The sequence below is a fragment of the Scyliorhinus torazame genome, chromosome 14 (genome assembly GCF_047496885.1).
Source record: "Scyliorhinus torazame isolate Kashiwa2021f chromosome 14, sScyTor2.1, whole genome shotgun sequence".
NCBI lineage: Eukaryota > Metazoa > Chordata > Chondrichthyes > Carcharhiniformes > Scyliorhinidae > Scyliorhinus > Scyliorhinus torazame.
In genome coordinates, this window is record NC_092720.1 from 79270313 (window position 1) to 79285949 (window position 15637).

Genomic DNA, 15637 nt, shown 5'->3' on the forward strand with positions numbered 1-15637 from the left:
CTGTATTAGACAAATATTTTCCGTTTAGATTTAGAAGTCTTCAGAGTCTAGGCTTTTTGGAATGCATCAGCATTAACAATTGCTAACAAAATTGCTTCCTCCAAATGGCCTCCCCATAAGCATCAAGCTTGCCAATGCAAGTTCAACATGCCACATTGAGCCTTTCATCCAGAATCAGTAAATGCTCTCTACAGAATTCTGAAAATTTGATCAATGCTGCAAGGCAGAAGCTGTGAAAATTCAGATGTCCTTGGGTACAAAGTGATACGAAAATTAATATTTCTTCTTTCCTGGTGTTGGGCAAGAATTGTTGCTATAGGATGGACCAGAGAAAGCAAGCAGCAATTGTTATGGCAGACGCCAAGGAGAAATCTTTCATTGGCTAGTTGTCCAGATGTGCTCCTGAATACTCCAAGTTCAAATCTGAACATTATTTACTTGTAATAAATTCCTTTATATTGATATTCAGGTATTTTGTGATCCCTGTATGAAAGTCTCTCGCTCTGGATGTAAGAGTTGAGTGGACACAAAGTTTGCCTCTTTATTTGGAAGCAATCAGAGGGTCAACATAGGGCAAAATCTTCCTTTTGGAACCACAATGTTATGAGAGAAAAGATGTGCTTGGCACAGTTCTCTTACACCATTTATGGTATATATTAGTTGTTCTCTGGGCTGAACACTAAATTCTATTAAGAGAAATAGCGGACCAAATATTGTTAAGACACTACATGTTTGTGGGCATCTATTTTTCTTGCTATTTGTTTTGGCCTTGCATCCAGTAAGAAAGATTCTGCTTCAAAGAATTATGCCAGTTTTGGAGTGGTCTGATTGCTATTAGGATCATCAAGGCATTCATATGAAATGGCTTCAACTGGAGAATTTAAAAAAAAAACTTATGTTTCCCCTCTGATCTCTGGACCATAATTGGACAATATTCCAGGTCAGGGATGTCTTAGAATCACGGAACAGTACAGCATAGATGACAGCCATTCAATCCATGGAGACTGCCTCAGCTCTGACCAAGGGTAATCAAGTTAGACCCATGCCAGAACCCTCTCTCCCCCATCCAATCCTTTTCCTATATAGCTGTAAAATTCTCTTTCAACGATTTAACCAATTACTTGGTTTTATGAATCATAAAATCCTAACAGTGCAGAAGGAGGCCATTTGGCCCATTGAGTCTGAAAGAGCACCCTACCGAGATCCACTCCCCCAGTCACCCTGCCCTAGTCCCATAACCTAACCTGCATGGACACTAAGGGGCAATTTAGCATGGCCAATCTAGCAAATCTGCACATCTTTGGACTGTGGGTGGAAACCGGGGCACCCGGAGGAAACCCATGCTGACACGGGGAGAACGTGCAAACTCCACACAGACAAGGCCGGAATTGAACTCGGGTCCCTGGTGCTGTGAGGCAGCAGTGCTAACCACTGTGCCAACATACTGCCTTTTTTGACAGCTATTGTCGAATATGTCTCTGCCTCTCTATCATGCAGTGCTTTCCAAATCCTAACTACATTTTACTAATCACCTTAAACCTATGCCCTTTGGTTATTGACCCCATTTGTTCTATTTAAACCCTTCATGATTTTAAACGCTTCCACCAAATCTCTTCTTCTCTGCTCGACGGGGAACAGCCCCAGCTTCTGCAGTCAATTCACATTGCTGTAATCCCTCATCACGGGAGCCATTCTCGTACCCTCTACTGTACCCTCTCCAAAGCTGTCATGTCCTTTCTAAAATGTGGTGCCCAGGATGGATACAATGCTGCAGCTGGGTCTGGACAGTGTTTTATGTAGGTGTAGCACTGATGCACTTATGCAGCTATTATTCATAAATCTCAGGACCTCGTATGCTTTATTCATCTGCTTTGCCAACCTGTCCCGCCACCTTCAAAAATTGTGCACAAACACTCAGGGTCTTCCTTCTTGCACCCCTTTTAAAATTGTAATACTTAGCTTGTATCGTCTCTCCTCATTCTTCTGACCAAAATACATTGCTGCAAACTTTTCTGTGTTTAATTTATTCTGCCAGCATGTCTATGTCATGTTGAATCTATTGCCACAAGACTCAGGAAAAGGAGGCCCTGGTATGCAGATTGGAGGGACAGTGGTTGGCAACTAAAAAACAAATCGACAGCCTGGAGCAAGAACCAAAGAACTAGCCTCTGAAGTGAAAGCTCTGAAAAAGCAGCCAAATTCGGGTTTGCAATGTCAGAACAGGGCTAACCACCATTTTTCTCAAATGTCAAGTAGTATTAACAAGAAGACAGGACTTGTCTCCTACACTGTTGAAACTCGGGACTATTTGGAGATGTGGAGAAAACACGCTGATTAGCTTTTAGCCACTAGAACAAGGTTGCCAGAGACAGACTGAACCGAGAGTTTGCAACAAACTGTGCCAAGTGGAAACCTGTACCTACCCGAGTACCTGACAATACCAGAAATAATTCTGGAAAACTGTACCTCAATTGGGGACATTTCAAGACCAAATAAATCTCCAAATTCTACGTCGACTCTGGTTGAGACAACTAAGGACGACGGCGAAACTCAACCAAAAACACCGGAGATTACAGTCAACACAAAAAAAACAGACACCAGTGGTTCGATGATAATCATACAGGAATCGACATCCTCTGAAACGTCTAACTTATTGACTTGTGTTTGTTAATTTTTCCTATTGAAAATTTTGATTGTTAACTTATACAGTGTTTCATTGCAGGAACCTCTGGTGTAAAGGAGGGGGAAAGTATTGTGTATTCATGTTTGATCCTAGTTGGAACAAGTTCACTGTGTTTTATCACGTAATGCATTGATGATGTCATCGGCATTTTGGGCCGGCTAATCATATTTCTTTCTGCCAGGTACAGATTCCCATTGACTCTAATTTTGTTAGGGTTCCTTGATCCCACACCCGGTCAAATGTTGTCTTAATGTCAAGGGCAGTCACTCACCCCACCTCTGTTCAGCTCTTTTATCCTTGTTTGAACTAAGGCTGTAATGAGGTCAAGAGGTGAGTGGCCCTTGCAAACACAAACCAAGCATCAGTGAGTAGGTTATTGCTAAGCAACTGCTGCTTGATAGCATTGTTGATGACCCCTTCCATCACTGTACTGGCAATTGAGTGTAGAATGGTAAGTGACTGGGTTGAATTTGGCCTGCTTTTTATGTACAGGTCATACCTGGGTAGTTTTCCACATTGCTGGGTAGATGCCAGTGTTGTAGCTGCACTGGAACAGCTTGGCTAGGGGTGCAGCAGGTACTGGAGCACAAGCCTTTAGTACTATTGGAATATTGTCAGGGCCCATAGCCTTTCTAATAGTCAGCTGTTTCTTGATATCACATGGAGTGAATCAAATTGGCTGAACAATGGCATCTGTGTTGCTGGGGACCTCCAGAGGAAGTCGAGGTGGATCATCCACTTGCCATATCTGGATGAAGATTGTTGAGAATGCTTCAGCCTGGACTTCCGGTTGCGGTGATGCACTGCTAAGCCGCACGTTTCGGCAGCTCCCGTTCAAACGGACTTGTGGGCTCTTATCGGGAGCCCCAACGGAATTATTTTCCGGCCTAACCCAGTGTGGGGTGACCAAGGAAGGAGTCCCCCCGGGTATGTATGGAAAGGAGCGGCGGTAGTGGCCAGATTGCGAAGGATCCTCTGGAGCAGCGGCAGAGAAGAGAAGGGAGAAGCAAGATGGCGGCGGATGGAGCCCAGATGGTATGGGGCCTGGACCAGCAGGAGTTTCTCCGACGATGTGTGGAGGAGCTCAAGAAAGAGGTGCTGGCGCCGATGCTACTGGCAATCGAGGGACTGAAGGAAACACAAAAGGTACAGGCGATGGAGCTCCGTGGAGTGAAGGCAAAGGCAGCCGAGAATGAAGATGAGATACAGGGTCTGGTGGTAAAAACGGAGATGCACGAGGCACTACATAAGAGGTGCATAGAAAGGCTGGAAGCCCTGGAGAACAGCTCGAGGAGGAAAAACCTACGGATTCTAGGTCTCCCCGAAGGAGCAGAGGGAGCTGATGTTGGGGCTTATTGTGAGCACGATGCTCCACACGCTAATGGGAGCTGAGGCCCCAACGGGCCCCCTGGAAGTGGAGGGAGCGTACCAGGTCCTCGTGAGAAGACCAAAGGCAGGTGAAACACCAAGAGCAATAGTGGTGAAGTTCCATCGCTACACGGACAGAGAGATGATCCTGAGCTGGGCCAAGAAGGCACGGAGTAGTAAATGGGAGAATGCGGTGATACGCGTGTATCAGGACTGGAATGCGGAGGTGGCGAGGAGGGCAAGCTTTAACCGGGCCAAGGCGGTGCTCCATAGGAAGAAAATAAAATTTGGGATGCTGCAGCCGGCGCGATTGTGGGTCATGCATCAGGGCAAGCACCACTACTTCGAGACGGCGGATGAGGCATGGACATTCATCCAAGAGGAGAAACTGGACCAGATTTGAGAGTTTGATGTTTGGAGAGAAGCAGCGAGGTGGTGGTACAGGAATGTAAAGTGGGGAAAGGGGAGGGCGATTGTACAGCAATGTTGGACGGGGAATTTCTCTCCCCCTGATGGGGGGACACACGAAGAAATGTGGGCGCCGGTGGAAAAAGGGACAGGGAAGGGGAATGAGGGAACTGCGCCATAGGGGGCGGGGCCAAGAGGAAAGCGTGGGTATTTTCTCGCGCTATGGAAATTATAGCGGGAAAACGGGCACAGGAAGGAAGGGAACCCCACACGCAGGGAGGTCAAAGAGTGAACGGGGGAAGCAGAGGTCAGCCAGAGTTAGCTGACTTCCGGAAGCAATATGGGGGGAGTAACCAAGCTAGAGGTGGATCTAGCGGCGGGGGGGGGGATTAACTGGGTTGCTGCTGCTAAGTGCAAGGGGGAGCTGGTAAGAGATGAGGTGATCGGGGTGGGAAGGCGCTGCCTGGGGGACAGACGGGTGCGCGGGATCTGGATGAGGAGATGGCCTAAAAAAGGGGATGGCCATAGTCGACCGGCGGGGGGGGGGGGGGGGGGGGGGGGGGGGGGGAGGAGGGGGGGTGAATGGTCCCCCAATCCGGCTGATCACGTGGAATGTGAGAGGCTTGTACGGGCCAATTAAGAGGGGTGTTTGCGCACTTAAAGAGACTGAAGGCGGACGTAGTCATGCTCCAGGAGGCGCACCTGAAGGTGGCGGATCAGGTTAGACTAAGAAAAGGATGGGTGGGACAGGTATTCCACTCAGGGTTGGAATCGAAAAACAGAGGGGTGGCAATATTGGTGGGGAAACGTGTATCATTCGAGGCTAAGAATATAGTGGTGGACAGTGGGGGCAGATATGTGATGGCGAGTGGCAGACTGCAGGGAGAGGCGGTTGTGCTGGTGAATGTATATGCCCCGAACTGGGATGACATGGGATTCATGAAGCGAATGCTGGGACGTATCCCGGACCTGGAGATGGGAAATTTGGTAATGGGGGGGATTTTAACACAGTGCTGGATCCAGGGCTAGACCGGTCCAGATCCAGGACTGGAGAAGGCCGGCAGCGGCCAAGGTGCTTAAGGGATTTATGGAACAAATGGGGGGAGTGGATCCGTGGAGATTCGCCAGGCCGGTGGCAAAAGAGTTCTCTTTCTTCTCCCACGTCCATAAGGTATACTCCCGGATAGACTTTTTCGTTTTGGGAAGGGCACTGATCCCGAAAGTGGCAGGAACGGAGTACTCGGCCATAGCCGTTTCAGACCACGCCCCGTATTGGGTGGATTTGGAACTAGGAGAGGAAAGGGAGCAGCGCCCACTCTGGCGACTAGATATGGGACTACTGGCGGACGAGGGGGTCTGCGGAAGGGTGAGGGGGTGTATTGAGCGATACCTGGAGGTCAACGACGATGGGGAGGTTCAGGTGGGGGTAGTATGGGAAGCGCTGAAGGCGGTGGTTAGAGGAGAGCTGATCTCCATCAGAGCCCACAAGGGGAAACAAGAGGGCAAAGAAAGAGAGAGATTAGTGGGGGAAATTTTGAGGGTGGATAAAAAATATGCGGAGGCCCCAGACGAAGGGCTATACAGAGAAAGACGAAGACTACAGACGGAGTTTGACCTGCTGACCACGGGAAAGGCAGAGGCACAGTGGAGGAAGGCACAGGGGATGCAATATGAGTATGGGGAAAAGGCAGTTGGCCCACCAACTTCGGAAGTGGATGGCGGCGAGAGAGATCGGGGGAGTTAGGGACGAAACGGGAAATATGGAGCAGAGAGCAGGGAAAGTGAATGAGGTGTTCAAGATCTTTTATGAGAGGCTATATAAGTCCCAACCCCCGGGGGGAAAAGAAGGAATGTTACACTTTCTGGACCAGCTAAGGTTCCCGAAGGTGAAGGGGCAGGAGGTGGCAGGTCTGGGGGCGCCAAATGAGGTGGATGAGGTGATTAAAGGACTGGGGAACATGCAGGTAGGGAAGGCCCCGGGATTTCCGGTGAAATTCTACAGGAAGTATATGGATCTGTTGGCCCCGCTCTTGGCGAGAACTTTTAATGAGGCTGTAGCGCACAAAGACTCCGTGAGACGAATAGAGTGAAGTCGACGAGGCTTTATTAAGCATGTCTGTTCCCCCGCAGCTCGATAGTAAACTGGCCTGCGGGGGAAGACTCCGGCTTCTTATACTCCGCCTTCAGGGCGGAGCTGGAGGTCAACGGCCAACCAGGACCCGGGATCTGTCAGCCAATGACATTAGGGCTTCCAGTCCCACATGACCCCCAATACATACTACCACATTGGCTAAGGAAAGGAGGATGCTACCCCCGACAATGTCGGAGGCGACGATATCGCTAATCCTGAAACGAGATAAAGACCCGCTGCAATGCGGGTCATACAGGCCTATCTCACTCCTAAATGTAGATGCCAAACTGCTGGCAAAAGTGATGGCGACAAGGATAGAGGATTGCGTCCCAGGGGTGGTGCATGAAGACCAGACAGGGTTTGTAAAGGGGAGGCAACTGAATGTTAATGTACGAAGGTTGCTGGGGGTGATGATGACGCCCCCACCGGAGGGGGAGGCAGAGATAGTGGCGGCGATGGATGCAGAGAAGGCATTCGATAGGGTGGAGTGGGACTACCTGTGGGAGGTGCTGAAGAGGTTTGGGTTCGGTGAGGGGTTTATTAGATGGGTCAGACTCTTATATGGGGCCCCGGTGGCAAGCGTAGTCACAAACCGGCAAAGGTCGGGGTATTTTCGGCTACATAGGGGTACAAGACAAGGGTGTCCACTGTCCCCGTTACTGTTCGCGTTGGCAATTGAACCACTGGCCATAGCGCGGAGGGATTCTAAGAAATGGAGGGGGGTGCTTAGAGGGGGAGAGGAGCACCGAGTGTCGCTCTACGCAGATGATCTACTGCTATATGTTGCGGACCCGGTAGAGGGGATGCCAGAAGTAATGCAGATACTTAGGGAGTTTGGAGAGTTCTCGGGAGACAAACTAAATATGGGGAAGAGCGAGCTTTTTGTAATGCACCCCGGGGAACAGGGCAGGGGGATAGATGCTCTGCCGCTGAGGAGAGTGGAAAGGAACTTCCGATACCTGGGGATCCAGGTGGCCAGGAACTGGGGAACCCTGCATAGACTTAACCTGACGCGACTGGTGGAGCAGATGGAGGAGGTCTTTAAGAGGTGGGATATGGTGCCGCTGTCGCTGGCGGGCAGAGTGCAGGCAGTTAAAATGGTGGTTCTCCCGAGGTTTCTTTTCGTGTTCCAATGCCTCCCCATTCTGATCACAAAGGCCTTTTTCAAAAAAATAGACAGGAGCATTACGAGCTTTGTGTGGGCAGGAAAGACCCCGAGAGTAAAGAGGGGGTTCCTGCAGCGCAGTAGGGACAGAGGGGGACTGGCGCTGCCGAGTTTGAGCGACTACTATTGGGCCGCCAATGTGTCGATGGTCTGTAAGTGGATGAGGGAGGAAGAGCGAGCAGCGTGGAAGAAGCTGGAGATGACGTCCTGTAAGGGAACAAGCCTAAAAGCGCTGGTGACGGCGCTGCTGCCATTCTCCCCGAAAAGGTACACCACAAACCCAGTGGTGGTGGCAACCTTGAGGATCTGGAGGCAGTGGAGGTGACACAGGGGAGTGACGGGTGCCTCGGTGTGGTCCCCGATAAGGAATAACCACAAGTTTGTCCCAGGGAAGATGGATGGGGGGTTCCAGTGTTGGCAACGAGCGGGAATTAGGAAGCTGAGAGACCTGTTTACAGACGGGATGTTTGCAAGTCTGGGAGCGCTAGAAGAAAAATATAAGTTGCCCCCCGGGAACGCCTTCCGGTATATGCAAGTGAGGGCATTTGCGAGGCAACAGGTGAGAGAATTTCCGCAGCTCCCAACGCAGGGGATCCAAGATAGTGTGATTTCGGGGACATGGGTTGGAGAGGGCAAAGTGTCCGAAATATACCGGGAGATGAGGGACGAGGGGGAGGTGATGATAGAGGAGCTGAAGGGAAAATGGGAAGAAGAGCTGGGGGAAGAGATCGAGGAGGGGCTATGGGCTGATGCCCTAAGTAGGGTAAATTCCTCGTCCTCGTGTGCCAGGCTTAGCCTGATTCAATTTAAGGTCCTACATAGAGTACATATGACGGGAGCAAGACTGAGCAGGTTTTTCGGTGTGGAGGACAAGTGTGGGAGGTGCTCGGGAAGCTCGGCGAACCACACACACATGTTCTGGTCGTGTCCGGCACTGCATGAGTTCTGGGGGGGGGCTGGCAAGGGTAATCTCAAAGGTGGTGAAGGTCCGGGTCAAGCCAGGCTGGGGGTTGGCTATATTTGGGGTTGCAGAAGAGCCGGGAGTGCAGGAGGCGAAAGAGGCCGATATTTTGGCCTTTGCGTCCCTAGTAGCCCGGCATAGTATTCTACTTATGTGGAAGGAAGCGAAACCCCCAGGCGTGGAGGCCTGGATAAACGACATGGCAGGGTTCATAAGATTGGAACGAATAAAATTTGCGTTGAGGATCGGCTCAGGGGTTCTCCAGGCGGTGGCAACCGTTCCTTGACTATCTCGTGGAACGATAAGGAAAAGATAGAAATGACAGCAGCAGCAACCCAGGGGGGAGGGGGGGGAGCACTATTTTGTGTCTTTGCTATTTGTTTTTCTTTAATTTTAGTTTTTGTTGTTAGTTCACTATATTATTTAAATAATGTTATTTACTAGTTAATGTATAATCCCTTGTTGAGTTGTAAAAACGGGAAAAATGTTTGTTTGAAAAATTTAATAAAATATATATTTTTTTAAAAAGAGAATGCTTCAGCAAGGCTTTATATGCATGCAAACTGGTGATCAATGGACCAGAATATGACTAACTTGCCATGAATTTCTTAACACACATCTCAGGAATTCCCCTTTCTGTCGTATGACACCAGAAAATCTGATTTTTGATATTGATAAATACAAATAAATGCTCTCTAAAATGCCAGATTTCTTTCTAAAACAATCATATTCCTGTTTGCACCACTGCCTAAAAACATGAAGTGATTTTGCATTTTTAGAATTCTGCATTTGCCTTACCAGAGCTATCTGGTCTTTCAGCAACAGGTGGCGGCATTTCTCCATAAAACAATTTGTCGACTGGCATAGAAGCAGGCCGTGTTTGGAGTTTTCTCGTTCCAAGCTTGCTCTGAATTTCTTGCCTGCTGCAATCAAGAGGATTGGATTCTTTTTGCCTCAATTCAGTGCACATTTCCAAAAGCACACTTTTGCTCTTTTTGCTTCCTTTTGTAGGTGCACTGGCAGTGCGGCGTAGAATTCGATTCCCAAAAGATTTCTTCTGCGTAAAGTTGCCACGGTTTCTGTTCACAGAGGCATACTTGCTGTTCTTGTTAAATAGACCTTTGAGTCCCATTAGCTGCTGCATCTGGTGGTTAAAGCATTGGTAATTAAATAAGGAGAATCAACTATGTTGATGAGGGCTTAAGTGGGTCGGTGCAGACTCGATAAGCCGAATGGCCTCCTTCTTCACTATGTTCTATATTTTTTGAGGGATTTTATATTTTTAATGAAGGGTTGAACATGTTGTTTTCAGATTTTTTCAGACGTCAGGGAAAATATGAGCAATTCTGCATCAGGCATGCTAATTAAGAAATACAGTTCACAATGCTTGGTACACACCACAATGGAAACTTCAAAGAAAATAAGTTGTATATTTTAAATGGCTATTTACAAATCTGTGGTCTTTCAAAGTTTTTAATTTATTTTGAATAATTATAAGGATTAAACCATTCTTAAATAACAGTCAGATCAAAACAAAGTGACAAATTGTACGTTGTAATGACAGCAAAACTGACAGCAAAACTGTAGCTACTGTATAAAATGGACAATAACCTCTGGTGCTCACACATCTTCAGTGAAATATAGAAATCTGGACATTTGTGTCAGTGATGCCCTGCTCCAGTCTTTACAGATTTGATCAACACAGAATAAGTGGTCTCACATGAACTTCAACTTTGTGGGCACTATTCTCACTAAAAACTATTGGCAGGTTTTAAGTCATAAATAATTCCGAATTTTCGGAAACACAAATATTAATTCCATAGAGTGTCACTTCCTCACCATGTGTAAACATTGGATGATTTTTAAAATAATAAAAGTTAATTTACTTTTAAAGCTTACGATATTTCAGTTTTTAAACCGTAATCTCAATTGTTATGTCCCAGTTATTATTTTGCTCTCTATATGATTATTAAAGTGAATTATGACCCCTGCTTTTATTTCCAGGCTATGAAAGTTCTTCAATCTGCTTGGCTGATCCACCAGCTTATAGACTTCATAGAATTTACAGTGCAGAAGGAGGCCATTGGGCCCATCGGGTCTGCACCGGCCCTTGGAAAGAGCACCCCACTTAAGCCCACACTTCCAACCTATCCCCGTAACCCCACCCAACCTTTTTGGACACTAAGGGCAATTTAGCATGGCCAATTCACCTAACCTGCACATCTCTGGACTGTGGGAGGAAACCGGAGCACCCGGAGGAAATCCACGCAGACACGGGGAGGACGTGCAGAATCCGCACAGACAGTGACCCAAGCTGGAAATCGAACCCGAGACCCTGGAGCCGTGAAGCAACTGTGCTAACCACTGTTCTGCCCTTGTGACCTCACTCTTGTTGGATGTCACAGATTCCTGTAGATGGTGCCAGATTCAAAGTCACACCTGAATGGGAGAATTGACACTCAAAAGAGCCACTAAATGTTTGTAGGCAGCTTTTCTTGACATCAGTGGCATGCATCTTCCCTTTGCCGCCTGCTGTAATATCCAGGCACAATACATCGATTATACACTTTCATCATTTTTTGACCGGGTGCAGAGGCAAAAATGCACAGGTTGGTTCAGAGAAACAACTTTTAGCAGTCAAATAAAAGTGAGCTTTATGCAGAAGTAATTGCCGTGCATGTTCGCCACACATCTGGAACTCCAGGAATAACACCAAGTTGGACTGGTTAGGGGCACCAGTCCAAAGCAAAAGACTGTTTACTGTGAACACAAGCACGTTTGCCACAGACAATGTAACCTTGAGGTATTCCCTTCACTATCCAAACACTATAAATATAAGGCCTAATTCGTCTGTTGAGGAGCAAAGCTTAATTGTCACTTAAGGCAAGCAGGATACTTGGTATAAACCCAGAAGACCACAAGACATAGGAGCAGAAGTAGGCCAGTCAGCCAATCAGTCTGCTCCAACATTCAGCGAGATCATGACTGATCAGATGTGATAATCCTCAACTCTACTTTCCTGCCTTATCCCCATAACCCTTGATTCCTTTATTGATTAAATATCTGTTTATCTCACTCTTCAACATATTGAACAAATCAACTATACAGCCTCTGTGGTAAAGAATTCCACAAATTCACAACCCTCTTGAGAGAAGAAATTCCTCATCTCGGTCTTAAATTGGCGACCTTTCACTCTGATATTATGCCTTCTGGTCTTAGACACCCCCACAGAGGAAACAACCTCGCATCATCTACCCTATCAGCCCCCTGAGAATCCTAGACGTCTCAATCAGGTCACCTCTCATTCTTCTAAACTCCAATGAGTACAGTCCAACCTACTTAACCTCTCTTCATAAGAAAATCCCTCCATATTCTAGTGAACCTTTGTCGGACTGCCTCCAACGCCAGTATGTCTGTTCTTAGATAAAGGGACCAAAACTGTTCACAGTATATCACAGCTGATGAGCAGCCATTCCATTTCTAATATTATAGCAGGACCATCTCATTTCTAAGTGATATTTCAAACTTGAAGATGATCATTTACACGTCCTAATCTCAATTTGAATTCTAATTTAAAACTTCTGCTGTTCGTTATGGTCGATCCCTTTTAAAGCCAAGTTGCTAAAAGTTAACTTGCAATTTTGTTTTACCTCCTCTTACTTGAAGTTTTAAAATCACAAGAATTTATCTGGCTATATGTAGTTAACATCCAATTTTGTATCTCCAAAGACTACATACACATAAAGCAGCACTTTGACCAATAATATTTCCAAATCAGAGATGAAAATAAACAAATGCAGACAGGTTACATACCTTTCCATAAATGTCATGAATCATCACATGTACAAAGAGTGATGCTTCTTCCATATCCTCCAGGTAAACATGCCTATATCCTGTGGAAGGAAGCATTTTGTTCAAATCTATAAGTTACTTGTTGGTCCACAGAAATGCAGTAATGAATAGCGTTTTCACAAATGATTTCAAAAGGTGTACTGACCAGGCATGAGGGTACTAAAAGGTACAGTTCTTTGACCAACAAAGTCTCGACCAATCGGATCATGATCCCAGACTAGAAACCGAACCAGGGCTATTTCGGGCATGTGGACTGTAAAAGTTACAGTTTCCTCCCAGACAGGATTAAACCCTAAAGGTGAGAATTAAATTTAGAATTCCACTTGTGTTTGGAACATCTCTTTATATCACATACACACACCTATCGCTGTTATTAACTGCTTTTTTTTGGAAAAGAACCAATTTTGATATTGATGCGGATATCATTCACGATGTGGTGAAAATTTTAATATGAAGTCTAATCTCACGTTATGATGAGTACAAACTGTGACACCGAAACATAAACAGCCTCATTTTAATTAGCGCTATCCAGACGATAGCACGCAAATTAATCAAAAGTTGACAGTATAAAGCAATGACTATAAATGTGGCAGATGAGTTGATCCGTATGAAAGAAAGGAAGTATTTGAGTGTACATGAAGTGGTATCATGAATATGTGAATGAGTGAGGATATAGTTAATCAACATGTAGTGTGAAGCTAGAGTCACATGCCAGCTGGACTGGGTAAGGACTGAAGAACATTAATAAACCAGCTGGGTTTACGATAACCCATCAACCCTTTAGACTCTTTTAAAAATTCCTTTGCTATCCCACAATTACCACATTTATTGAATTCTTTATCATAGTGGGATTTGAATTGTCATTTGCTGAGTTACCAATCCATTGCCAGAACTGCTACACTATTGTACCCACAGGATCACATACTCAGGAAGACTGGGAGCAATGCACCCAGGCACCAAGGTTTCCCCCAATGTAAATGGTGCCTTTCACTCCTTCTACAGTGCTCAAGTACTCCGCACACCTCTTCCCCCAATGCACACATACCGAAGAATAATGCCGCACCGTAGTTTCGACACATCAGAGCCCCACTGTCTAGTACTTAGTTTCCTCATACTGACACACTGGATTGCTACAACTCCCTTCCAGTGCAATGATAACCCGGAAGCCTTCCCCAGAAATTTGAATATGAGCTTGGGCTGCCTCAGTGCTACAGACCAAAGAACCCTTCCCAACCCTACTAGTTCTTGGGACACTCCAGTGTTAGTGGTGGCAGATGATAATTCCTTCACAATGCCACATGTGGATACATTTTGGTTAGATTTTAGTTCAACTCAACCATGTTTATACAATATTCATGGTAATAACTCACAAGGTCAAGGAAGCCATTTTAATAGTACCATGTGGCTGAAGAAGCCATTTTATATTCTGTGTTAACCTGTATTAATTAAAGATATGTATTGAGTACTGACCGGTCATGAAATAGATGATTGTAAAAGGTATGCAACTTGGATTGAGTCAGAATCATTGAATCAACCTAATTAATAATACAATTCAAGACCGGTTTAGCTCACTTGGTTAGACACCTGGTTTGTGATGCAGAGCAAGGCCAACAGCACGGGTTCAATTCCTGTACTGGCTGAGGTTATTCACGAAGGCCCTGCCTTCTCAACTTTGCCCCCGGTGGTGGTATGTATTAGGGGTAATACGGTATACCATGAATGCCGAGGAGCTATTGGAGGATAGATGCTGGTTCCGGATTGGATCTGTCGCCTACTGGGCTCCACCCAGATAGGCGAGGTATAAGAACCCGGTTTGCTCCCAGCAGCTGCATTCTGTGACTGAGCTGCTGGGGAACAAGTCTGCTCAATAAAGCCTCGATTGAAGTTCTCTACGTCTCGCCTCGTGTGTGATCGATGGTACTACAATTTATTGAGCAGACCTAAAAAGGAATATGGAGCTCCGGTTCGCCCCGGAGTGCCTGCGAATCGGCCCCCAAGCAGCTAACGCAACATCGGCGTTTAAGCACTGGCTGGCGTGCTTTGAGGGATGCCTCCGAATGGCCCCCGGCAGACCAACAGAAGACCAGAAGATGCAGGTCCTGCATTCCAGAGTGAGTCCCGAAATCTACTCACTCATCGAGGACGCGGAAGAATTCCCAGCGGCGATCAACTTGCTGAAAGAGACCTACATTAGGCCCGTCAACCAGGTCTATGCACGCTACCAGCTCGCGACGACACGACAAATCCCCGGGGAATCGCTAGACAAATTCTTCAATGCTTTAACGATCCTGGGAAGAAACTGCAACTGCCCAGCGGTAACGGCGAATGAACATACGGAGCTCCTGATCAGAGATGCTTATGTAGCAGGTTTGGCATCGTCGCAAATTCGCCAGAGACTTTTAGAGAAAGACTCTCTCGGACAGAGGCACGGGCCCTTGCAGCCTCCCTCGACGTGGCCTCCAAAACGCCCGCGCCTATGCCCCCGACCGCACTACAGCCCCTTGGGCTCCGTGGACCCCCGCCGCGACTGACACCCCGGCACCACCCACCCCTCCGCAAGCGTGCCCGGCCAGAATCCCAGACAACCCGGGGGGGCCCCGCTGCTACTTTTGGGGGCAGCCGAAACACCCCCGCCAGCGCTGCCCGGCCCGCTCGGCCACCTGTAAAAGCTGCGGCAAAAAGGAGCACTATGCAGCGGTGTGCCAGTCCCGTGGGGTCGCCGCTAACTCCGGGGAAGAAACGGGATCACGGACTCAACACCCCCCAGCGACCCACGGGCGGCCAACGGGCGCCGCCATTTTGGACCCCGGACACGAGGGGGGGGGGGCAGGCGCCGCCATCTTCCTACCCACAGGCCGCGTGCGATCCATGGGAGCAGCCATTTTGTCCACCCCCGGCCACGTACGACCCATGGGAGCGGCCATTTTGTCCACCCCCGACCGCGTGCGATCCATGGACGCCGCCATCTTGGCTGACAGGCAAGGACCCCAGCGTGGACGGCTCCACACTGCCTGAAGACAACGATCTGATACACCAACCACGTTTGGCATCGGTGACCCTCGACCAGTC

At 47.5% G+C, this 15637-nt stretch overlaps 1 protein-coding gene across 1 annotated transcript in view; it reads right to left on the bottom strand.

Annotated features, from left to right (window-relative positions):
- Positions 1–15637, bottom strand: part of plch1 (phospholipase C, eta 1) — a 251627-nt gene that overhangs the window by 14901 nt on the left and 221089 nt on the right. The window contains exons 20-22 of the mRNA XM_072474403.1: positions 12714–12860; positions 12530–12609; positions 9515–9860 (exon numbers count right to left, since the gene is read on the bottom strand). Coding sequence (XP_072330504.1) covers positions 9515–9860; positions 12530–12609; positions 12714–12860 — 573 coding nt within the window. The remainder of the gene's footprint in view (positions 1–9514; positions 9861–12529; positions 12610–12713; positions 12861–15637) is intronic.